Source organism: Notamacropus eugenii, chromosome 5 (genome assembly GCF_028372415.1).
Source record: "Notamacropus eugenii isolate mMacEug1 chromosome 5, mMacEug1.pri_v2, whole genome shotgun sequence".
Taxonomy (NCBI): domain Eukaryota; kingdom Metazoa; phylum Chordata; class Mammalia; order Diprotodontia; family Macropodidae; genus Notamacropus; species Notamacropus eugenii.
Window position 1 is genome coordinate 20,390,856 of NC_092876.1, and position 25,422 is coordinate 20,416,277.

The 25,422-nt window shown below is 39.6% G+C and overlaps 1 protein-coding gene across 1 annotated transcript in view; it reads left to right on the plus strand.

The window, feature by feature from the left end:
• Positions 1–2,822, plus strand: part of LOC140508331 (zinc finger protein 10-like) — a 66,260-nt gene extending 63,438 nt beyond the window's left edge. Inside the window, exon 4 of the mRNA XM_072616161.1 lies at positions 93–2,822. Within this exon, the coding sequence (XP_072472262.1) occupies positions 93–1,195 (1,103 nt within the window). The 3' untranslated portion in view covers positions 1,196–2,822. The remainder of the gene's footprint in view (positions 1–92) is intronic.
• Positions 2,823–25,422: the final 22,600 nt, after the last annotated feature.

Genomic DNA, 25,422 nt, shown 5'->3' on the forward strand with positions numbered 1-25,422 from the left:
CAAGAGCTGCCTAAGTTTTAGTAACTATTGGTATTGCATTTATTTGTGTGTCTATATCTTATTCTGTATATATGTTTGATTGTTTTCTTTAGATGTAGAGACCAGGTTCGAAGTAAATGAAATAACTAGAAAGCTGGGAATTTTTTTGGAAGAGCATGACCAGCAAAGATTCATAAATGATGGTCCCTGGGGCTTCAATTTGAGAGAAATTCCTGACTTTATTATCAAAGTAGATAAAAATCCAAAGAGTGACTGTGAATTTGATGAAATTGGAAAGAGATTCAGACAGTCTTCCATCCTAAATCACTGTAAGGAAATGACCTCACAGAATGCCTGTCTTCAGGATAGTGAATATAGTAAGTGCTTAACTGAAGAGGTAGAGATTTTTCACTCAGAGAACACTCCTGAAATGCAAATGTATCCAGGTAATCAATGGGAAATGGCCTTGAGCTGGAGTTCAGTCCTCCTTAGACATCAGAAAAGTGATGCTGGAGAAATGCTTTCTGTAAATAATCAAGGTGGGAAGCCCTTTACTCGTCAGCAAATTCCCATTAAGAAGGAGCCTGATGAATGTAAGGAATGGGAAGCAACCTCATCCAATCACTCATCTCTTCTTTGTCAACCTATGTTTCACCCTGGAATGAAAAGATATGAATGTGTTCAGTGTGGGAAGGACTTTGGTTGGAACTCAGATGTGGATCAATATCAAAAGATTCATACTGGGGAGAAGTTTAATGAATATAATGCATGTGGGAAAGCTGTCTGCTGCAGATCTTTCCTTATTTGCCTTCAGAGAATCCACACTGGAGAGAATCTTGCTACACATCAGAGAATTCACATTGGAGAAGGACTTTTTGCATGTAATCAATGTGGAAAAACTTTCCCATATAGGGGCAATCTTGCTATACATAGGAGAATTCACACTGGAGAAGGACCTTTTGCATGTAATCAATGTGGAAAAACTTTCCCATATAGGGGCAATCTTACTGTACATAGAAGAATCCACAGTAGAGAGAAACGCTATGGATGTAATCAATGTGGAACATCTTTCAGAAGGATTTCCGATCTTTCTAGACATCAGGGAATCCACACTGGAGAAAAACCTTATGTATGTAATCAATGTGGAAAGGCTTTCAGACAGATTTATAATCTTTCTAGACATCAGAGAATTCACAGTGGAGAGAAGAAGCTTTAAGGATGTTAACAATGTGGAAAGACTTTCACGTTCACTTCCAGCCTTGCTTTACATCAGAGATTTCCAACTAGGGGAGAAACCCTAGGAGCTTCATTCATCATATGTTAGTGCAGGATATAGTTATTGAGTTCATGTGACAATAATCCTTAACAGTGTTGGTTCAAGTTCATGCAATATTCATTAACTTTTCCATACTTTCAATATAGTTGTTGAAGGCAAAAATTCACCACATGCACATGTGTTTTCAATCATATCCAAATAAGTATTTGATGGATTTTAAACCTCTCCACTTGGTCTGATTTGTAGATAAGCTAGAGAAATGGGGGAGTACATCTGGCCACTAAATGGATGCTTCAGAGTCAAGCTTGTCAATAGGGAATTCAAACTTTGAATACACTGAGTAAGTACAAGGGAACAATTAACGTCAGAAATGTTGGGTGAGCAAGCTGGTTCAGTGTTGAATAATGTGGACAATCAGCACAAATAGTATATTTTGGAGTTTTACATGAATACAGTGAGCATTAGTATACACCTAGTGAATAAATAGGTGGTTCAAAAATGTAACTTTACTATATGCTAATTATTAACAGATACCATTGCATGATTTTCTAAATGATGGCAGATGAAACTTGCTTCTTATTTTAAGTTTAATCCATGTTTCCTTACTTTGGTTGGGACAAGCCCTAGTGCCTTAAACCGCACAGTCTTACGGAGTCTCTGAACACTGTGAGCAGGCCTGGGGAGATCATTTCACAGGTTAAGGAAGATGTCCAAAGGAACCTCACAGACAGAGACCTCTTTAGAGGATTTTACTCTGCTTTTCTCCCCACAGTGACTCATTTATCATTATCATTAGTTTCTCCATTTAAACAAAATATACCTCATTATTTTTCAAAAATTTTGTCACAATTTATAATTGTTTCATTAACAGCATGCAGATCAAAAGTAACCTACTTTACCAGCTTTTTTAAAAAAAAAATATTATAAGAGAAAAACGGTTCAATAGACTGCATTTTCAAAAGATGTTACAGGGAAAAATCAGTCATCCTATCTCCCTTGACATTTTGGTAATCACATGTAATGGTATTGAAAATCCTATATTTAATATGGAGCAAGTACAGTCAATTAAAGAGGCAGCAATTGTTCATTTTTACACTCTTTACTACATGCCTGGCTTTTTCTCCCACAGAATTTCTGAGAGCTGTGAGGTCTTCCACCTAGTTGCTCTTACCTCTCCCTGCCTCTGAAGTGCCATACCACCTCTCTCTCAAGGGTTTAAACTTGGCACTTCAAAGTTCACCCTGCAAGGTGTATTGCTGTCCTCGTTGTCGAGTTGCTTCAGAACATGCAACGTAGGCTTTGCAGGAGACAGTGCCCCTTGGGTTGTCTTCCCCTTTCATTCTTGGACACCCTAGACATCAGAGTGTGGTGGTGGATATGGGTCAGAAAGGCTGCTCTAGGGGGTCTGAGATTCTGACCCTGAAGTAGCCCAACAAACATGTAATTGTCACCTCATAGTTCTTTCTCTGTATGTGAAATGCATTTTGTATCATGATTCCTTTGGAATTGTCTTGGATCATTGTATTTCTGAGAACAGTTAAGTGTAATAAAGTTGGTCATCACACAACGCTGCCTTTATTGTGTGTTTTCCTTGTTCTGTTCACCTCATTCAGCATTAGTTCATGCAAGCCTTTCCAGGTTTTTCTGAAATCTGCCTGCTCACCATTTCTTAGGGAGCAATGGTATTCAATGACATTCATATTCCAGAACTTGTTCAGCCATTCCCCAATTGATGGACATCCCCTCTAAAGGAAAGGCGATCCTCAGCCTCCTAGACTTAATATTGCAATGGGGAGTGGTGTTCAGGGCAGGCCTTAATGGATGAAAGGTTGCTAACTGAGCAGTGCGGTCTGCATGGAAAGAATTTAAGCACTTCTTTCAAAGTGTCTAAGGTTACTGGAATGCCGATTGAAGAGGGCTGGATTCCTGTTAAGCAGCCCCTCAGTGGGGATTAAAAAGTGACATTTATATAGGATAAAGGGACAAAGAAATAATCAGGATGGGGTTAAGGGTGGTAAATAACCTGGGACTGCCCAGGTGCAACAGGGGTCTGGGTGGGTCAGAACCACAGTGAAAAGCCTATTGAGTATCTAGGTGGACTGAATTGGGCCAGATACCTTGGGTGACATGCCCAGGTCTGGGTTGCTGAAATGCTTGGGAAAATTCAGGGTCCAGGTCCCATCACCCCATCATTCCCTCTTCAAACAAATGGGACCCAAAATTTTGGGGGGTGGTAGCATAGCTTTCTGAAACTGCTTCCTGCTGGAATGACCATATAGCTGTCAGTACTTTGAAGGAGTCACAGGAGGAGGCTGATTGGAACCAAGCACAGGCTTCACTCAGGGGAAGAAGGGTATCATGGGCTGGTAGTCACTATTTGCTACCGACTGTATGTGAATGGCCTGTAGTCTAGAAGATACAAATCTCACAAGCAAGTCTGACAGGTTCAATATGTAGGGCTCGAATATAGGGAGAATTAAAAGTAATGTCAGAATGGGGGGAAACAAAGAAAGAAAGAACTCCATTAGAATCATTTCTATTTGCCTTCCAGGGTTATCTACTCTTGTTACTTCCCCAGGCTTCCACTCTTAATTCCAGTTCCTTTAGGAATATCAGATGTTACTGGGAAGCAACAAGTTTGTAGGTAGAAGTTTTCCATCCTTGTCTAGAGACTGACTCCAATGATAACAAAAGTCTTGGGAGGACACAAGAAAATTGATTGCACTGAAATTCTATTCCCCAAATCAAACTGAAGATGTCACTGATTTAATTTCAGTGATTTATAGCAATTCCTAATGACTAAGTTGTTCAGTATATATTAAAGAATGCCATTTTAGGCTGAATAGCTCAGAGCTCTAGTCCCCTCCTGAAAAGTTCTTAAGAAGGACATTTCCTAGTAATGAGATTGCATTGGAAACTGACCAGGCTTGGATGGAGATAGATTCTTCTGCCTAGATAGGCCAAGGTTGGGAGTGATCTGGTAGAAGAAGTATTTCCAGTAGCCAAGATGGCAGAGCAGAAGGACAGACTTGCTCTAGCTCTCCTCCCATAGCGCATAAAATACTGTAAGAAATGACTCTAAACAAATTTTAGAGCAACAGAAGCCACAAAATGACAGAGTGAAAGATATTTCCAGCCCAAGACAGCCTAGAAGGCTGACAAGAAAGGTCTATCACACCAGGCTCAGAGCTGAGCACAGCCCAACCTTGGTGGCACAACATGGAGAGGACTGGAGCAGACTTCAGGGTGCAGAATCACCAGTAGCACCTGCATTCCCAGATTTCTCAACTCACAAACACCAAAGACAGTTTAAAAAGGGAGCCTGATCTGGCCCCAGCCCCAGGCTCAGAGCAGCAGCAACCACTGCGACCTAAAGATCCTTGGTGAATTAAGCGGTCAATCTGGGTGTCAGACTATTAGCTAACATGTTTTCCAATTGTTGAGCCACTGAAATTGAGTCTGACTCTCTATGATTCAATATTGGATTTTCTAGGCAAAAACACCAGAGTGGTTTGCCACAGTAGTCAAAATAAAAAAATCTACAGAGTTTAATCTAAGAAAGACAAACTAAATGAAGTTGGGGCCATTTTTATTCTTCTCAAGTGGGTATGACATGTATTGCATGGGAATTATAATCCAGAACTGGTTTGATTTGGTGGTACAGAGTTATATGCTCTTCAAAGTGTAGGTGTTCCCAAGAGTGCTAATCAACTCTGATTAGTCAACACACTGGGAGGTGGGCTATATTAAAATTGCATGACCTAGGTCACTTAATCCTGGTATAATACCTTTTCAACAGTGGCTGATATCAGCCCACTTGGGGACATAGGAAATACTCCCTTTAAAAAAATTTTTTCCCAGCAATATCACTACTAGGACTGTATCCCCAAGAGATCATAAAAATGGGAAAGGGTCCCACATGTACAAAAATATTTATAGCAGCACTCTTTGTAGTTGCCAAAAACTGGAAGTCAAGGGGATGTCCATCAATTGGGGAATGGCTGAATAAATTATGATATATGAATGTAATGGAGTACTATTGTGCCATAAGAAATGATGAACAAGAAGACTTCAGAGAGGCCTGGAAGGACTTATATGACCTGATGCTGAGTGAAAGGAGCAGAACCAGAAGAACTTTGTGCACAGCAACGACCACAGTGTCCGAGAGTTTTTTCTGGTAGACTTGGAATTTTGTAATTATGCAAGAACTTCTTAAAAAAAAAAATAATAAAATCCCAATGGTGGTTCTCTAAGGCAAAATGCCTTCCACACTCAGAGAAAGAAATATGGAAGTCATTCGCAGAATGTAGCAGATCATGTTTGTGTATGTGTATGTTTTTGTGTATCATGTTTTGATTTGTTATGATTTCTTCCATTTATTTTAGTCCGACTACATAGCATGACTATAGTGAAAATGTACTCAATAGGAAAGTATATATTGTATGCAGTCGTGGGGAGGGAGGGGGGTAGTGGGGGATAGGTGTGGGGGGGGATAAAATCTCAATTGTTTGGCAGTGATTGTTAAACATTAAAAAATAATTAAAATAAAAAAATAAAATAAAAAAAATTTTTTTGACAAGTGGATGTAATTTATTTATTTTTTAAATATATAATTTATTTATTTTTCAGTTCTTAACATTCACTTCCACAAGAATTTGGGTCAAAAATTTCTCCTTATCTTTCCCATCCCCACCTCAGGACAGCAGGCACCCCATTCACTCCTTCATCTAGTTACCCATTCTTCTTCCATCCTCCTTTCCCTCTATTTTCCTGTAGGGCAAAATAGATTTCTATATTTCATTTTCCGTATAGCTTAATTTCCAGTTGCATGCTAAAACAATTTTTAACATTCATTCTTAATGCTTTGAGGTCCATATTGTCTCCCTCCCTCCCCACCTACCCTCACTGAGAAAACAAGCAATTCAATACATATCATACATGTGTAACAATGCAAAGCACTTCCACAATAGTTATGTTGTGAAAGACTAACCACATTTCCCTCTGTCCTATCCTGCCCTTCATTTGTTTCTTTAGGTATTCTCCCTTCATATTCAGTTCACCCTGTCCCCTTTGTCTATGTATATATACACACACAAATATATATAAACACACACACATATACCCTTGGACATATATGTATACATGCCAACACGTATATAATATACACATACATACATACCCATACACACTTACATATATATATATTCCCTCTAACTACCCTAATACTGAGAAAGGTCTCATGAGTTACAAATAACAACTTTACATGTAAGAATGTAAAAAGTTCAACTTTAATGAGTTCCTTAAGGCTTCTCTTTCTTGTTTACCTTTTCATGCTTCTCTTGATTCTTGTATTTGAAAGACAAATTTTCAATTCAGCTCTGGCCTTTTCAACAAGAGTGCTTGGAAGTCCTCTATTTCATTGAAATTCCATTTTTCCTCCTTCAGTATTATACTCAGTTTGACTGGGTAGGTGATTCTTGGTTTTAGTCCTGTCTCCTTTGACCTCTGGTATATCATAATCCAAGCCCTCTGATCACTTAGTGTAGAAGCTGCTAAATCCTGTGTTATCCTGATTCTATTTCCACAATACTTAAATTGTTTCTTTTCTGGCTGCTTGTAATATTTTCTTCTTGATCTGGGAACTCTGCAATTTGGTTGCAATATTCCTGAGTTTTCCTTTGGGGATCTCTTCCCAATTTTTACTCTACTTCTCTTACTTGATTTTCAAAATCCTTTTTGAGCTCTTCCATCACCTGAGACCATTGCATATTTTTGGGAGGAGGTTTTGGATGTAGAAGCCTTGACTTTGATATCTTCCTTTGATGGTATGCTTTGTTCTTCCTCATTCGAAAGGATGGAAGAAAATACCTGTTCACCAAGAAAGTAACCTTCTGTGGTCTTATTTCTTTCCCCTTTTGGGACATTTTCCCAGCCAGTTCCTTGACTTTTGAGTTCTTTGTCAAGTGTACATTATACTTTAGGGACCTGTAAGTTCTCAGTTCCTCACTCTGGTCTGTGAGCAGGATTCCCTCTCCAGAGCCTGCACCAGCTCCACCACACCGGTGCTCCTCCTCACCCCCAGACCCCTGCTCAGCTAATAGGCATACTCCTTTCTATTCCAGATTTGGTAATCAACAGCTCCATTACTGCTGACACTTCTCAAAATATTTCATGGCCTTAACTTCTTTCTTATCTTTTTAATTTGTCTAAATCTGAAAGTGCTAAATTATCTCCAAGTATTGCAATTTGACAGTCTATTTTTCCCTTTATTTTTTCAAGTACTGTTTTTAGCTGTCCCCTCCACTATTTTCCTGAACCATATTGGAATACTGACTACAAAGAGAATTCTTTTATGGGACTAAGTAAAAACCCCCCTTATAAGCCACCTCCACATGTAGGACCTGATCAGGAACGTAATTAGATTGACTGAACTAAATAGGCTTTGTTACACAAACACACACACACACACACACGCACACACACAGAATATGATATAGATATAGGTATATGTATAATGTATGTATGTAAGTTTATGTTGAAGATAATGGACCTCTATAAGCCTAAAACTCAGTCTTCCCCATATCATTTCCACTCAGTAAATTCTAATGGCTCCCTTAATATCTATGAGCAATTATGCATGGTTCTATTTGCTATATAAAAGTTTTTCAGAACTTGGTCCCAATTTACCTCTTCAAATTTGGTTACATGTAGTTCCTCTTTCTTTTTCTTTCAGTTTATTTTTCTGTCTTTTTCAAATTTTATTTTTAACTTATTGAATAAAAGAAGCATTTCCATAACAAAGTGCTATAAAAATAATTACACATGAAACTGCAAATCTATTATGTCCAACTTGCTGATCCTTTGAAATATACCAGAAACACATCTCCCTTTCCCATTAGAACCTGTGTTTTGAGGGGGAAGAGGGAAATATTGGGATCTCCCAAGGGATGGATTTCAGTTGCTTAATCAGTTAACAACCAAACCTCTGCTGTTGTTCTTTGTCCTTCATTCTGAAAGAGGAAGAATATCAGGGAGATGATTCCATGACATGCAAGGGAATTGAATTTAAGTGATGAGGGTGGGATAAACCTCACTCTGTCTTCCTGAGCCATCTGGGTCCAGTGACCAGATACAGATCAGGAGGACTAGAGATGGTCAAGGATGCAGATGACCTTTTCAAGCTCAGGTCTTTAAGAAGTCTCACTTTGACTGAGGCAATGCCCATTCGGTGATTAATAAGAAATGAGGCTGAGAATGGTCACTTTAAATAAGTAAATCATACAGGATATAATTAAAAGATGTCAGGCATTAATATGAAGAGGAAATAAGAAAGTCTTTCTATACCATAGCAGGGAAGGAACCCAGGAGGGCTAAATGAGGAAGCAGAGAATGTCAGCCACTTTGGAGAGTCAAAGATAATGCACTGAGCCTAGAGATGGAGTATCTCCTTCCTGACATTACAAAGGGGCCACTGTCATTGGATTAAACAGCCAGTTACAAGACTGAAAAAGTAGAGGATATGTAGGTCATGGTGAGCTGTTAAGGGAGAATTAAAAGCAAGATCCTCAGAGGAAAGTGTTTGGGTCATCACTAGTCAATAAGCATTTCTTTAGCACTTTTTATGTGCCTATCACTGTGTTAAGGCTGGGGATTCAAATGGAAAAAAAGAAAGACTGTTTGGCCCCTACTGAGTTTACACAAGAGGAAGAGAGCACACCACAGGAAGAGATTTGGGGCAAAAGACACCAGACTGGGACATGGTAGCAAAGTCAGTGAGAAGTTCCAAAGTGGTGCAGCCAGATGCAAAAGTGATGTGTGCGCTGACCTTCTGCTTCCGTGGAGGGTTGGAGGACCCCATGGTGGGGAATAGAGAATGTAGGAGGATGGGGAAGGAAAGAGATGTGGAAGAGCTTCTGTTAAGAACAAGATAGGGATGCTATAGACTACGGTTATCCCTTCCACGTCATGACTTTCTCCATTGTAGTTTCAATATATAGCAGGTTGGCATAAAAATTTAAATGGGAATTTTGTGGGAATGGTATAGAAACCACAGATGATTCACAAAGGCCAGCTGATGACACAAAGTCAGATACTTAATCCAAGTTTTACAATAAGGCACTGTGAACACCTGATTTAAAAAAATGAACAAATTCAAGCTTCTTCTCTAGTATGAAGTGAGGGACAAAAAGTTTTCATTAGATTTTCCAGATGAAGCAGATGCAGCACCCCTGTACCGTCGTGATGTGGTAGGATGGCTGTCATAAATTGATTCATTCTATGAACAAATACAGTGTAATAAGGAATAATTAAGTGGAGGTGATGGCAATCAAATTAAGACCTTTTGCTGTTTTTGGCTAAACACTAAAACACTAGAAGTACCTCTGATTGAACCTGGCCTTTAATAATCAATAGTCTTTACAAGACATAAAGTACAGAAATAAGAGTTTCTTTAACTAGAATCAGTATATGTATTCGTATTGTTAATTATTTTAATTATTAATTAAATTATTTTTTAATTTTAATTTTTAATTTTTAATTAAATTTTTAATTTTTAAATTCAATTAATTATTTTAATGTGATTAAAAATCTTCCCTAGCCATTAACCATTAATGGGCCTGCCCATTAAGGGGAGTTTGATTAGGGAAGATTTGTTGGAAGGCCCAAACTCTTTGTTAATGAGGCACTGGTTCTCAAGGCCCCAAAAAAGGTATGAATTCTATGAGTTGAGGTTTTACTTTAGGGCTTAGTTTTTGTAAGAAGGTTTGAGTGCCAGAGGAGGACACTGGGAAGCCACTTTAAGGAACTCCTGGGCTTTGAAAACCCAGATGTCAGTGCATCCCTCTCTGGTAACTACAGACAGACAGTTGTATCTTTCTACTGAATTATGGTCAGGCAGAGGAAGCCATGTCTGTTGATTATTTTGGGGCTTACTTACTGGAAGTGTTTGCTTTTGTCAGGTGAGGACTCTGGGAAGCAGTTAAAGGAGCCCTCTGACTTTGAAAACCCAGATGTCAGTGCTTCCCTCTCTGGTAACTGTGCTCAGGATGGAATGGGTGTATCTCACTCAAAGTGAGAATGTGATAAGACCTGAAAGGGCCACAGTCTCACATTGCATCCTGGGCCATCTCCAATCATCCTCATGAATATCAGGCTGCTGGACCCAGATGGCTCAAGAAAAGAACGTGAGATTGCACAGCTCTCCCTCACTCAAATCAAAGTCAGCTGCAAGTCATGTCATCATCTTAATGTCATGGTCCTCTTTGAGAATGAAGGAAAAACACAACAACAACAACAAACGACAAAGAGGTACAAATGAGCTATAAACAGCTTCTCACAAACTCTTCATGGAGTTTTGTTCATATGTCATTTAGGACACTTTACGTAAGGAGGAATTTGGCCATACTCTCTATCTCCACAGATTCTCATACCTCAGTGACAGAATACATACATACTGCCTTTTGGATCTCTGTAGGAGGATGGTTCAGACCAAGCTCACTTCCAAGCCTGACTCTCTCTGCTGCCCTCCTCCTGAGGTGGAGTCTCTCCCCTGAGGAAAGAGCAGGGTCTTTGTAACCATTCTGGGAGTTGCCCCTCTGTCATTCCTGGCAGATCAGCATCCACCTTAGGAAAAGGCAAGGACAATGTCTCTCCTGCTCTGAGATTCTTCTCTTTCCCCAGGTCAGCTTGCAGAGACCAAAGCCTTTTCCTAGGACAGAACCTAGAACCACAGGGAATGGTTCCTGGCACTCAGAGACACTCATCCCTGGTGAGTGCAGTCCATCCACAGACCTGACCAGCATTAGCAAACCTGGAATCCAAGAGAGCCAAGGAAGCTTTATCTTGGTTGATGTAGGTTGTCCTTTCTAGTGCCGTGAGCAGAGCAGAAATTGTCCTCCTGGTTCTGCTCATGTCGTCCTGCCTCGGGCCACACAAGCCTTCCCAGGTCTCTTTGAATCCTTCCCAATGACCATTTCTTAGTTGAAATCAACAAGCATTTAGAAAGTGGCTCCTCTGTGCCAAGCACTGTGCCAACCTCCTGGGGATACAAAGGAAGGTTGAAGAACTGACAGTGCCTGCCCTCCATGAGCCACAGCCCAATGGGGAGAGAAGATGTCAACTGTGTTCAAACAATCTCTCTACAGTATGAATGGGGGGGCACCCTGAGAGGGAAGACTCTGACAGTTTCAGGGACCAAGAAAAGCTTGTTTTCAGAAGGTGAGATTTTTAGCTGAAATGTGAAGGAAGCTAGGAAGCCCAGGGAGCACATTGCCATGACAGACAGTCATTGAGAAGGCTCAGGGTCAGAGGATCGAGGGTCTTGGTCAAGGATCAGCCAGGAGGCCAATGGCCCTGAGTCAGAGAGGAGAAGAGGACCAAGGAATAGACTAGAAAGGGTTAAGAGGCTGGTTCTATGGTGTCTGCTATGTGCCAGGAACCACAGAAATATTATTTCCTTTGATCCTCTTGTGAGAATTGTCAGGGTCCTTGCTAGGGACAGCCAGAATAAGAGAGCACAGGTTATACACAGACAGTAAACTATGGTTCATTTATTCACTCAAGAGTGTGACCCAGTCCCCAAGTTCATGATTGACAGGTGTGTCTCACAATTCCACAGATGACACAGAGATAGTCTTGATGGAGTTCAGATTCTGAGAACGTCCCTGAACTCCCCTTGAATCTCCCCATTTAACCTGGCCTTTCATACTCAAATCTGTTGCCCTTGGCCAAAGCTAGCCTTCCATTGTCTGTAACCTCTGGATTGCCCCACCTGCTTACCACCCAAGCCCTCCATTGTCTGATATCTCCTGATTGCCTCCAGCTGTTTCCAACTCTTGATCAATCACCCCAGTTCCATAGAGGTCCTCCTTGGACTTCTCCTCAAGACCCTCCCTAAATTCCTCCTCCCATCGCCCTAGACTACCAGACCACCCCCAGATCCCTCCTACAGTGTTTTTCTGTATTTAAGTTCCATCTCGCCTCCATGAAGGTGCTCAGATTTAATCCAGCTCTGACTGTCTAGCTGAGATTGTATCTAGCCTGCTTATTAATACAAGCATTACAAATGCTTAGGCTCTTTAAGAGTCAACTCAATAAGGCGAATCTTTAATAAATTTTGTTTTCTTTGGCTTTAAGAAGGTTTGTGTCGAATTCATTGGAGCAGGACCTGGCATGTCATATTTCGGGGTCCAGAATCCCAAACCTCAACAGTCTCTCTTCCTGAGGTACATGTCCCATCCTTTGGGTAGGATCCCCGAAGTCTTGTAGGCAAACTTACTAAGAAATTTGGGGTACAATCAAGTTAGTGACAGAGATAGGGAATGGTATGTTTTTAATAAAAGGAAAAAAATGAGAATTTAAGAATTAGAAAGGTCTGGTACAGAGGTCTTTAGCATAGCTACTTACACTAGTCCAAAGAAAATAGTAGCTACTTGACTAGGCAGGTAGTTAATTAACACTTACTAAGTCCTTTGTGCCTTCTTAGACAAAATAACTGCACAGTCTGAGTTTTCTCAAAGGGATGGGGGGAAGTGTAACAGTAAGTACCCTAAAATACACAGGGGGGCCTGCCATCACAGGTTCTTAGATCTGCATTTATGAAAGGAAAGGCAACTTTCAACGGGTCAACAATCACTTTAATCAAGTACATGTATCATTTAGTTAGTTCAAGGGGAAAAGTTAGCACCCTGAACTTCAGAGAAAATGCAGAGAAATCTAAACCAGCAGACAGTGCTTCCAAACTGTCTAACAGTAAGCAATAGATACATCACAATTCAACAGACAGGTCCAACTACCTGATCATAGTTACCAGAGAGGGAAGCACAGATATCTGGATTTTCAAGGCCAGGGGCGCTGCTTAATGGCTTCTTATAGTCTCATCTGGAACACAAACCTTGTTCCAAAAACTAAGCCTCAAAGTAAAACCATACCTTAGAGTCTTTATACACTTTTTGCAGCTAGAGGGCATCACATCCCTTGAGAACCAGTGCCTCGTTAACAAAAGGTGTGGGCCTTCCTACAAATCTTCCCAAGCAGATCAATGGATGGGGAAGATCCTCTTTAATCACATTATTCAGAGTCACTTTTAGTAAAACAAAAAGAGCAAAAGATTCTATTTTACTTGCCATTACAGGAACGTATTGAAGGGGACACTGAAGACATTCACCTAAGAACACCTAGTGTAGCATCAAATGGAGTTAATTATGTTTTCTCAAAAATTCTCTTTTGAATACCATAACCCACTTGCTCTTTGAAAGCCTCAGTGGTCTGAGTTGGGGGATATGAGTGTGATTGTGCTTCCCAGAGTTAAAGGAGGCAAGAGATTGGGAGGGGTGACTTAAAGATGGCCATAGAGTAGCAGTAGGAAAATAAGGATTGAGCCAATTGAGAGGTCTTCCCAATAAGGACAGCAGGGCCTCTGAAGGTGCCATCAACGACCACTTCTTGTTCTTCGAAAGCCAGTTAGATGGTAGGCCATCTGACCTCCTCACTCAGACCTAACTAGCACCTGCAAGCCCAGCCCTGGATTTCTAGGAGACAGTGATCTCAACTCAAAGCATTGGTTCCTCTAACAAGGGAGACTAGCAGGAGGAGGAGTTCAAGGCAGAGCTTGCCTGGAAAGGTAGGCCATGTGCAAAGCCGAAGAGGCCCCATGGGCCTCAGTGGATCAAGTCCTTTGTGGGGTGGTGATCCAAGAGATCCTCTCTGCCTGGGTCCTCAGGCCCCAGAATCATCCTCTTCCTCCCTTCAACACTCAGTGCCAGAAACTCAGACCCCTGCCTTCCTCTCTGCTCCTCTTCCTGGTCTCCATCAGCTATAATGTCATGGCCCTGGGAATAAACCTTCTTCTGCCTTGACTTTCTCCTAGTCCACCAACTTCCACCCCTAGGTTCAAATTCAACCTGGGCCAAAATGCAAAAGACTGCTTGTCCTGAAAGCTCCTCCTCCCTCCTTTGTTCATCTCCCCTCCCACTTTCCCTCTTTCATCCTACTGTGAGACTCAGACCCTTCTCCTTCTGAATAGAAAGACTACCACAAAAAACTTTTAGCAGTAGACTAACCCAAAGTAGTGGGGTCTGTATTTTGAGGTCCTGGCAGCAAATGGCTGTATGATAATACAGATAATAATATTATTATATTATATTATTATAATTATATATTATACAATATAGTAATATTATATAACTAATCATTGTATAAATAATTATAATTAATATAATATAAATTATATAATTAATATTACATAATATATTATATTATAATAACATAATATAAATAATAATATTATCTGTATGATAATACCATTTCTAACTGTAAATGCAGTTTTGATGGAACTGAATTTATCTTAAACTCAATTATAATGTGGTATTATTTGAAGTCACATGTTTTTTCCTATTAGGATAATTTTGATGTTTGACTCTCTATAGGTGAATCATACCTTAATGACAAATACTCTTGAAATTTGGCATTGAGGTTATATGTTTAGGAATTATAAAGGTAAGAATTAAGAGCGTCATTGGATCAAAATGACTGTATTTTGGTATCTGAATGCAATCAGTCTAGACTTTAAAATCAAGAAATAGATAAAATGATTTTCCATGTAAAATAATTCCGAAATTCATTCAACTAAATTGATTTTATTAAGAAATAATTTTATATTGTTTATATTATGATTTTAATGTTTCTTTTATTGTGATAGTTTGGTAAGTTGAAAAATAATTTCCTACAGGCTGATCCAATTGTGCCCTTTGGAAATTACCTGCTCTTTTGATCTAGATGCTGTGAAATGATGAATTAAGCTGTTAGAATACGCGGTTGTATTGTTTCAAAATTGTCATGAATGCAATTATGTATATTTTGGTTTAAAATTAATAATAATAACTTTCTCTTCAGGAAAAGTACAAAGGAGCCTGTAAATTCTCCTTATCTGGGAAGTTCTTGGGGACTCAGGTAGGGACCTTGGGGCTTTCTTTTGGACAAGACCATAAAATCTTATCAGTTGTGGAAAGAAGTTGCCTAAAGAAAGCAATGAAGGAAATTATAAAATTCTACCTGGAATATCATGTATGGAAGTTATACATTTGAGCCACCTGAGTCTCAACAGATCCCAGTCTTGATTGAAAATGGTACTCTTTTCTTTAATATAATTGATAATTCAGATCTTGGAATGCAGAAAGTAAGAGAATGACTCCAATCCCTATGATCTGGCAACTCATTCATGGTGATTCAACAAGCACTGATTACGTGTCAGGCACCATGCTAAGTGCTGAGGGTACAAAGCAAAGTGAGACAGGCCCTTCCTTCAAAGAGATCATTTTCCAGTGGGTTTATTCAAGTCAACAAATCAATGAGCTTTTCTTAAGCATCTAGTATGGTCCAAGCAACTCATAGGCTCTTGGGATTCCAAGAGTGGAAAAAGAAAATAGGACACAACTTGGAAATAATTACAAACACACACATAGATGCATACATAATAACTACAAAACATCCACACATCCATACATATATACATACATGTATACATAGTCAGAAGCTAGGAGGTACAGTGGATAGAGTTCCAGGTCTGGATGCAGAGAGTCCCTAGAGAGGTAGTCTCTGTTTGTGTGTTCATGGAGGAGCAGTACCTTTGGTGTGATAGCTGCTGAGTCCTTTTCAGGGCTCTTTCCACCTTTGGTGTCCACCTGTTCCACCCAACTCTCACCTGTGGCTCCAAGAAGCTTCAGCATGCACAGGGGCCACACCCCAGTAAACAGTTTTGGCAGATGGGCCAAACCAAGTTTAGGATAACCAAGGGGTCTCAATCCCATTGGTGAGTTAGAGGGGTGTCAACCCCAAGCATGTGAAGATTTGCTCTGGTAGAATGGGTGGATGAGAACAATTTGTTCCAACGACCATGAAGGCAGCTGCAACAGGAGATGTGGAACAAGTAGAGCTTGGTTAAACACCAAAGACACCAAAGTCATCCACTTTATGCTGAGCCATCACCACGCATGTTGACTCTGTCCTGCCCCTGGACTATGATGACTCTGGAAGAGAGAGTGAAGCTCATGACTTAATACAACTCTGTCTTACTTAAATCCAATTTACACACAAGTCACCCATGCTATTTTACTATTATACCTCAAAGTCCTGTGCAACAAGTATGGATACACTGGGAGCTGTAGTCACAACTCTGCACACAGGTGGCCCAGCCCAAAGGGTCATTTCACACTGGAAGCAGCCATGGGACTCTGCAGCCCCCTGGGCATCTGAGCAGCCGTTTAAGGATCGCACAGTTCACCTCCTGGTGTGAGGAAGGGGGCCAAAAAAGGTGCCCTAAACATTGTCTGCTTACCCAACACTTGGTTGAAGAGGGTAAACTGATCACCACGGCAGGTGGGGAATCTCAACCTGCGGTCAAAACAAAAAAAGTGTACAAAATATACAAAAACATCTGCAAAGACCTGTGGCAGAGCATTCCCAGCTCATAGTCTGATCGGCCACAGTTGGACACACTGAAACTTCACCCTATCATAGTGATGTCATTTTGGTCCTCTTTGAGAATGAAGGATGACAACTAACCAACCCACCAACAGTAAGATGGCAGCAGTAGGGTCTACATAACAATTATTGTTAGGACCAAATGAGGTAATATTTTTAAAGCTCTTGTGCCTGGAACATGGTAGGCATTTAGAAAGCAGCTGTTTCCTTGCTTCCTATATACAAACTATACATAAGGTAAATTTTAGGAAATCAAAGGGACAAAGTGGACCAAGAAAAGTTTCTTGTAGAAGATGGGTCATCAATAGTGTTGAATGAAACAGAGAGGTCATTTAGGATGAGGACTGAGGAAAGACCACCAGATTTGGCAATTAAAGAATTCAGTAAATTTGGACAGAGCATTTTCAGTACAGTAAGAAGGAAAGCTAATTTGTAAGGGATTAACCAGTAAGTAGGGGCAGGAAGGTAGCCCAGTGGAGAGAACACTGGGTTTGGAATCAGGAAGACTTCATGAGTTCAAATCTGGCCTGAGACTTTAACACCTGTGTGTTCCTCAGCAAGTCATTTAACCTTGTTGGCCTCCATTTCCTCACCTGTTCAATGGCTGGAGAAGCAATTGGCAAACCACTACTGTGTCTTTGCCAAGAAAACTCCAAATGGGTTTTTTTTATGGGAAGAGCCAAATACTACTGAAATAACTGAATGCCAACTAAAGAGTGAGAGAGTAAAGTTGAATGTTCAGACAGTGAGGAATGAAAAGTCCTAGAGACAGAGTTTCTGGGTAATTAATAATCAACTTATTAATTCAGCATGCAAATCATTAAATCAAAGGTCAGTGTTCTTTCCCAGTATGGGACACCATGGAGGCCAGCAAATGCTTAAATTTTGAAAACTGTCCCCTGACAGGTAGAGGTCAGTCCTGATTTTTGAACAGTGGGTGAGAGGGTTGTGGGATTAATGAGGAGGTGGCCCAAAAGTCTTTGGCTCTTCCTGCTGAGAATGTGGTTTGATCTTTGGTCCAGCTTTCTGGACCAAAGAATCTATCTCCCTCAGACCAGTTAAGTTGCACAAGGGGGAGCTGGAGAGTGGTGGCAGAGTTAAGGGCAGCAGCCTAAGGTTTTTTAGGGCCAGAATTCACCTAGATTAGATTTTCTTTACTCTTTAATCAGAACTAATTTGGGTGGACTCCTGCCCAGGATTGAAAAGAATGTTCCTGGAGGGTTAGGCCAATCTCCTCATCATCCCTATTCTTCAGATATATACAGGGACTAGTCACTAAATGAGGAAGTAAAAAGATAAAAAACCCTGGATGGTGATATTATTAATTAGCTATTAATGTTCATTTCTCTGAGGCAGATTTTTCAAGGAGTTTGGCTGAGAAAAGAAGATGAGATAGAAAAGTAGCTCAAGGAATTGTGAGGGGTTAATGAAGGTTTCCTTAAGGATTGGGGAGAAGGGTGTGTTTGGAGTCAGGAAAGGACCAGCTGATTGAGAAAGCTTAAAAATGTGAGGAAATTGGGCAGGATGGAATGATTTAGTATGCAAACTGTTGGGGAAGACTGGGTGAGGTAGGATCAAATGGCCAGGTACATGGTTGGCCTTTGCAAAGACAAAGGCTCCAATTTTCTTAGAGAATGAAGGAAAGAAGCCATTCTAAGATCACATGAAAAAGTTCTGAGGAGAGAATACAAGTAGGTATTCAATACATGTTTATTAAGTGCCACCTATGTGTTGGACACTGGACTTAGTGGGAATCATGCAAAAAGAGGCATATAGCAGTGTCTGTCCTCAGGGAGCTCACATTCTAGGAAGGAGACAACAAGTACACAGATATGCATAGAAAAGCTATAGGCATGTCAATAGGATATAAAGAAAAAAAGGAAGGCAACAGAATGAAGAGGAGCTGGCAAAGACTGTGTTAAGACCTGGGGATTCAAACAGAAGGGATTTGGGGCTAAAGACACCAGACCCTGGGATGTGGAGGCACAGTCAGTGAGAAGGTCAAAGTAGGGCAGCCAGGTGAAAATGTGCAGATGTGGGAGCTGCTCTCCTTATGGGGAGGTTTGAAAGTACATGACCTCAACCAATGGTGGGGAAGAGAGAATGTGGAGAAGGGAGAAGGAAAGAGAAGTGGAAGTGATTCTGATAACAAGTTAAGGATTTAAGAGATGAATTATTCATCAATAATAGGATGGGTTTCCCATATGGGGATTTTTTTTCACATTTTGAAAGAAAACAATGAAATTAAGTGTCATGACTTGGAACACCCATTGAAAAGGAAAACTTTGTAAATTCTTGAGATTCTAAAAAGTTAGGAAAAACCTAGTAGAATCTTCAATTGCTTGCAATTTCAATAATAAAAATAAAGAAAGCTAAAAGTGAGATATAAATTACAAATGGAACATAAATCAGATCTTCCAAAAAAGTCAAAATGACAAAATAGTGCAAGATTTTCTACTGCAAGAGAGAGAATTTCTCCAAAATAATAGAACTTCTGAAAAAGTAAGTTATATCATTCAGCTAGAAATGGAAGAAAATGAAATGGAAGAGCATGAAATACCCAGTACATTGCCTAAATGTGTGTTCTGGTTGTAGCAGGTTGAAAAAATAGTTGACCCCTCCCAAGTATTTAAAGATCTCTTATATGTTATCCATCAGTCTGCCTCGACTTCTTCTTTTCATTCCTGACCCCCAGTGTTCTAGAGTTCTACCAGTATGTTCAAATAATTTCGTTTTCAGAAATAAACTATCAACGAGCTATGCATCAGCTAAATCTCCAACCCCAGCTGATAAAATATTATATCTTTAATAAAGGAAGGAATCTTCCTTTTCCCACATAGTTACTCTTATTTTTCTACAACTAAATATTAAAATGAATGAAAATATTCCATGGACAGCTATAATCAATCACAAAGCATAGACATAAGATATTTTGACTGATATATCATACCTAAAGCCTTCAGTGTAAGAACAAAGAACTCTTCTTCACTTGACTGGAAACAATCTGATATCATTGTGGTGATAAAAATTATCTAACCTACAATAAAACAAACCAAGACAGAGTTCTGAGCCAATTGCTCTTTATTAAAGGTCCATGGTCCCCTTTAATGAAGTGGACCTCAGATCTTCCTCATGGTCTGAGATGCCCCCGTCTTTCATAGCCCCTATTTTTATAGAATTTGATGTATAAACATTCAAGAGTAGCTATACTAGATACAGAATAATTCTATTGGTTGACATGACATGTAGGCTAAAGAAAGCAGAACAACGTATCAGCAGGGTCACAAGTTGGGCAAAGCAAGAAATATTTCCACTGACTATGTGGTCATAAGATGTCACAAGATGAGCACCTTCTCATCTTGGTCCAGAGGTACAAAAATAATTTGGGCAGGGGAGAGGGGCTGGGTTTCCATGTAGTTGAGTCAACTCCACCATGCTGAATTTGGTCACCATGACAAGTAAAAACAAGGGTAGAGGTGCTCCATCCAGCTTCCCATGATTACACAAATGATCTGTTTCTCTCAGTTCTGAGACCAAATATACAGAACTTATAATTGTATCAAATTGATTGATACTGATTGGAATAGAGTAGGGAGTCCTCAATGAATTAACTTCCTCACCACTCAGTTGTGGCCAGATTGTGAGTAATGTCTCTTTAGAATTCTTTTATGCTTTCTTCTAGTTAAGACTTTATTGCAGACTTTAAGAAAATTTACTAGGTAATTTCTTTGTTTTTTCCTCAGTGATCACTGTTAAGGTTTTTTCCCCCCAGAATACACAGTAACTATCAGATTCACAAATTCTTCATAGAATTTTCTTAACCTATCATTTATGACCCTTCTGGTGGGGAGGAATTTCACATCATCCTCTCTCTTTTTTGTTCCATAGATTCTGTAGAACCTATATACTTTCTCCCTAATTCCTTTGGGAGAAGCATTGTATAGTAAGACATTTTTCTGTTTTTTATTATTATTAAATTATTGTATTTGTTTTCAGCCATCTACAATCACTTCCATACATCTTAGATTTTTCTCCCCTTTCCCCCTCCTTCCCCCTTCCCTCCCCACTCCCTCCCTGAGACGGCTTACACTCTTATATAGGTTTTACATGTACATTCCTGTTAAATACATTTTCACCTTAGGTATGGTGCATAGAATAATTAAAGTGAATAGGAGAAATCATAAAACAAAACAAACAAAACATAACACAAGAGAAAATGGTCTGCTTCATTCAGCGATCCAATCCCAACATTCTTTCTCTGGATGTGGAAGGCATTTTGCCTCAAGAGTCCATTGAGAATTTTTTAAGTCCTTGCATTGCAATGAAGAACTAAGTCTACCAGAAAAATTCCTCACACACTGCAGTTGTTGCTGTGTACAACATTCTCTTGGTTCTGCTCCTTTCACTCACCATCAGTTCATATAAATCTTCACAGGCCTCTGTGATGTCTTCCTGTCCATCATTTCTTATAGTATAACAGTATTCCATTGCATTCATGTACCACAATTTGCTCAGCCATTCCCCAGTTGATGAGGATCCCCTTGTTTTCCAGTTCTTAGCCACCACAAAGAGAACTGCTATAAATATTTTTGTGCATGGGGGACACTTTCCCATTTCTATGATCTCTTTGGGATGTAAGACATTTTTCTAGCTTTTATTATTCCAATGTGATTCTCATTTCAAATAGAAAAAAACTATTCTCAATATTCCATTGAGATTTTAATGACTGATTTCAACTGTTGACTCTGACACTCATAAGGGTTATGTGAGTGGTAGGCAAATCCCTTCACTGGGCTTCAGTTTCCTCCTCTTAGTTGATGAGAGTTTTACTGGATGAATCCTGAAGTCTCTCTTTCAGCTTTAAATCATGTAATTTTTTATGATTTAGGAGTGGTTGACATTTAAGAATGTGGTCATGGACTTCACTAAGGAAGACTGGGGCTCTTTAGACCACTCTCAGAAAGAGCTGCACAAGGAGCTCATGCTGGAGAATGTCCAGAACCTGCTGTCCCTGGTCAGGGCCATTTCCTCTCTTCTTGGGGTTAATTATCAGACCAAATTCAGCACAAGTGGCAGAAAATGGATCCATATTCTGGTGCACCTTAACCTCAGAAGCTTCACTGACTGCATCATCATCAGTGTACACCAGCTCTCCACCTTTTCAAGCTAATTTGCCATCAGTCTACCTGACAGCTACCTGCTGACCTTGCTGCCATGTTAATCTTGGATTTTGGTGTCTGACAGTCACTGAAGACATTATGCTAAAAAGAATGAGAGGGGATTCTGGGAAGACTCTGCAAAACATCTCCATAGAACAAGAAAAAAAAAATTCCTAAAAGTGAATTTTAAGCAGTAGAAGTGGTTGGAAGTCCAGAAGTTATCCTCCTAAGATAATTTGACAGGACCATAGGAAGGACCTGACCCCCCTGGGTGGAGGTTGGGCCCAGTTGAAGCACACAAACACCTCTTGGCAGATTCTGCTGAAACAACAAACAACAAGCCCTGGAAACAGCTGGGTTTGCCTCAGGTTCAGGAAGTTTCACCTCAGTGGCAGTGTGGGTAGGGTGGGATCAGACAACTGAGGGGAAGCATTGAAGGACCCTTGGCTGTAGCTGGACACCAGACCCAAGAGTGCTGACCAGACAGGGTCCCATTCCATGGCTATGGTCAAGAAGAAGCAAGCCCACATATGGTGAATGCTGTAGTAAAGGGGCTTTAGGTATTTACAGGATAGTAGAGTCCTTGGTTTCATTTTCTGAGCAGAGGAGTCAGCTGAGGCTTGTGGCTGCAGAACATGGGAAGTAGGAACATTTGTTGTGAGTGTGGCTGGTGACCCTGTCCTTGAGTCAGGGGAAGAAAGGAATGCCCAAGGTTGTCCCCTAGACAGTAAGAAGGATCTGATGCCTATAGCATCATCCCCCACACCTCAGGCCAAGAATCTGAGCATAATAAGTGATTTAAAATAAAATAAAAATGAATTAGTAAAGAAGGAAGTTCCTGATCATAGATAACTACTACAAGAATAGAGATGGTATGGCTTCATTCTCAGAGAAAGAAAGTGAAGCTTAAAAAGCTACTCCCACCTTAAAGAGAAATGTCAAATGATCACAAACCCAAAAAGAGTTCTTGAAGGAGTTTAAAAGGACTTCAAAAATCAAACAGATAGACTGAAGAAAAATTAGGGAGAAAAAATAAGAGCAATTCGAGAAAATCAAGAAAATTATGAAAAGAAATTCAGCCAATTAGACAAAGAGATACAAACACTTAAGGAAGAAAATAACTTCTTAACAGTGAGAAGTGGACAAGAGAAAACTGAAGACATTCTAAGAGATCAAGAAATACTAAAAACCAAAGAATGAAAAAATAGAAGCAAATGTGAAACATCTCCTTAGAAATACAAAGGACGTGGAGAACAGATTAGGGAGAAACAATACAAAGATTACTGGAACCTGAAAGTTGTGATCCAAAAAAAGAGGCTAAGTACAATATTTCAAAAACTTATGGAAAATTCTTCTTAAGAAAATTCCTCGAGAACAAAAGAGTAAAGTAGAGATAGAAAAAAAATCCACTGTTCACCCCATAGAAGAAATCCTAAGAGATACTTACAGGTATATTGTAGACAAATTTCAAAGCTCCCAGGTTAAGGAGAAAATATTAGAAGTGACAAGAAAAAAAACATTTAGATATTGTGTAACTACAATCAAGATAACAAAAGACCTAGCAGCTTCTACATTAAAAGAGCATTCATCTTGGAACATTATATTCCATAGAGTAAGGGAGCTGGGATTGTGACCTAAAATAATTTACCCAACAAAGATGAGTATAATTCTGAGTGAAAAAAAAAGGTTTAAAACAATCTTTAAATATCATTTTATGGGACAGAGCCAAGGTGGCTGAGTAAAGCCAGAGATATCATATTACACCTAGTCAATTGCCTGAAATGACTTAGGGTAAGATGACAACTGTTGAAGGGAATGTGGAAAAAAATGGGACCCTAATTATTGTTGCTGGGATTCTGAATTTATCCAAGGATTTTGGAGAGCAATCTGAATTTATGCCCATAGAGTTATTAAAACTTCCTATACCCTTTGACCCAGCAATAAAACTACCAGGTGTATTTCCAAAGGTGATGGGGGGGGGGGGGGCGGGGAAGAAATGATACGTTTTAAGATATTTATAACAGCTTCATTTTTTGTGACAAAGAACTGGAAATTGCAGGGATGTCCATCAATGGGAAATGATTAGACAGGGATTGAGTACAATCCAAGGTAAATGGTTCGTATCTTCAGCAGTGATTGAGGATGGTCTCTTGAGAATGCTTTGGAAGTGTTCAGCCCAACTCTCCAAGATCATGTTCTTATCATTAATCAATGTGGCTCCATCAACACTAAGTACTTGAGATGAACCATAGGTCTTTGGCCCATAAATAGCCTTCAGGGCATCATAAAAACACTTTGGATTGTTACTGTGGCATAAAACTGAATTCCATCTGTCTTTTTACTGAGCCAAGGATCTTGAATGTCTCTAAGCTTTGCTTTCATTTTCAATGGAATTAAGTGCTGCCTTCTTAGAGATGGATAAAGTAAGCTATTGGTGGGCCTGTAGAGTTCTCATTTTTTTTTTTTTACCTTCTGAATTTCCCCATCATGTTTATCAAACCGATTTAGAATAAGACAATTGTTCTGGCCCAGATGAGTCAATGCTGTACAAGTTTCTGAAAGCTGCCCACTCCTTTTCTGCTCAAATATTACAAATCATGTGTGGGCTCAGCTTTCCCTCCAAGTTAGCCACAAAATGTTCTCCCATGGAGAGTCATTCTAATCTGTTGACATGAAGTTTGGTAACCATCTTGCCTTGTGGCTGCTGTTTTGCTGAATGTGAATATTTAGCTTAGAGTGACTAAGTCTCTGATTGGTCCAGCACTCTGTGGTATATACGTCCTTTGTCACTCTCATACCCTGTCTGTCTCTTTCCCTTACAATAGCACAGTCTGTTCAATGTCAATGTTTGCTGCAACAATACATCCTTAAAGTTTTGTTGCATTTGCGTTGGTGATGAGGAGGTCTTAAGTTACAGAAGTCTTGAAAAACCATTGCTATTGCATATACTTATGAGTGCATATATTTTTGCATATATATGTTCATTGTTTTCCTCAAATGCAGAGACCAATTTTAAAGTAAATGAAATAACTAGAAAGTTGGGAAATTTTGTGGAAGAGTGTGACCTGTATTGATTAGAATCAATTCATTCATTTGATCATCGTACAATGTTGCTCTTGGTGTGTATAGTGGTTCTCCTGGTTCTACTCACATTAGTTTTCATCAGTTCAGATAAGTCTTTCAAGGTTTTCCTGAAACCATCCTACTCTTCATATCTTTTAGAACAATAGTATTTCATTACTGTCATGTACCATGACTTGCTCAGTTATTCCCCACTTGATGGGCATCCCCTCAACTTCTAATTCATTGCCACCAAAAATAGAGCAGCTATAAATAAATATTGTACATATAATACAAATATAATAACATACTTATTATACTTATATAATATAATATATAAAAACAAGAAAATAAATATTGTACATATTTCCTTTTTCTTTGATCTCTTTGGAATACTAGTCGAGTGGTAGTGTTGCTGAGTCAAAGGCTGTGTATAATTTTATTGCCCTTTGAGTATAACTCCAAATTGTT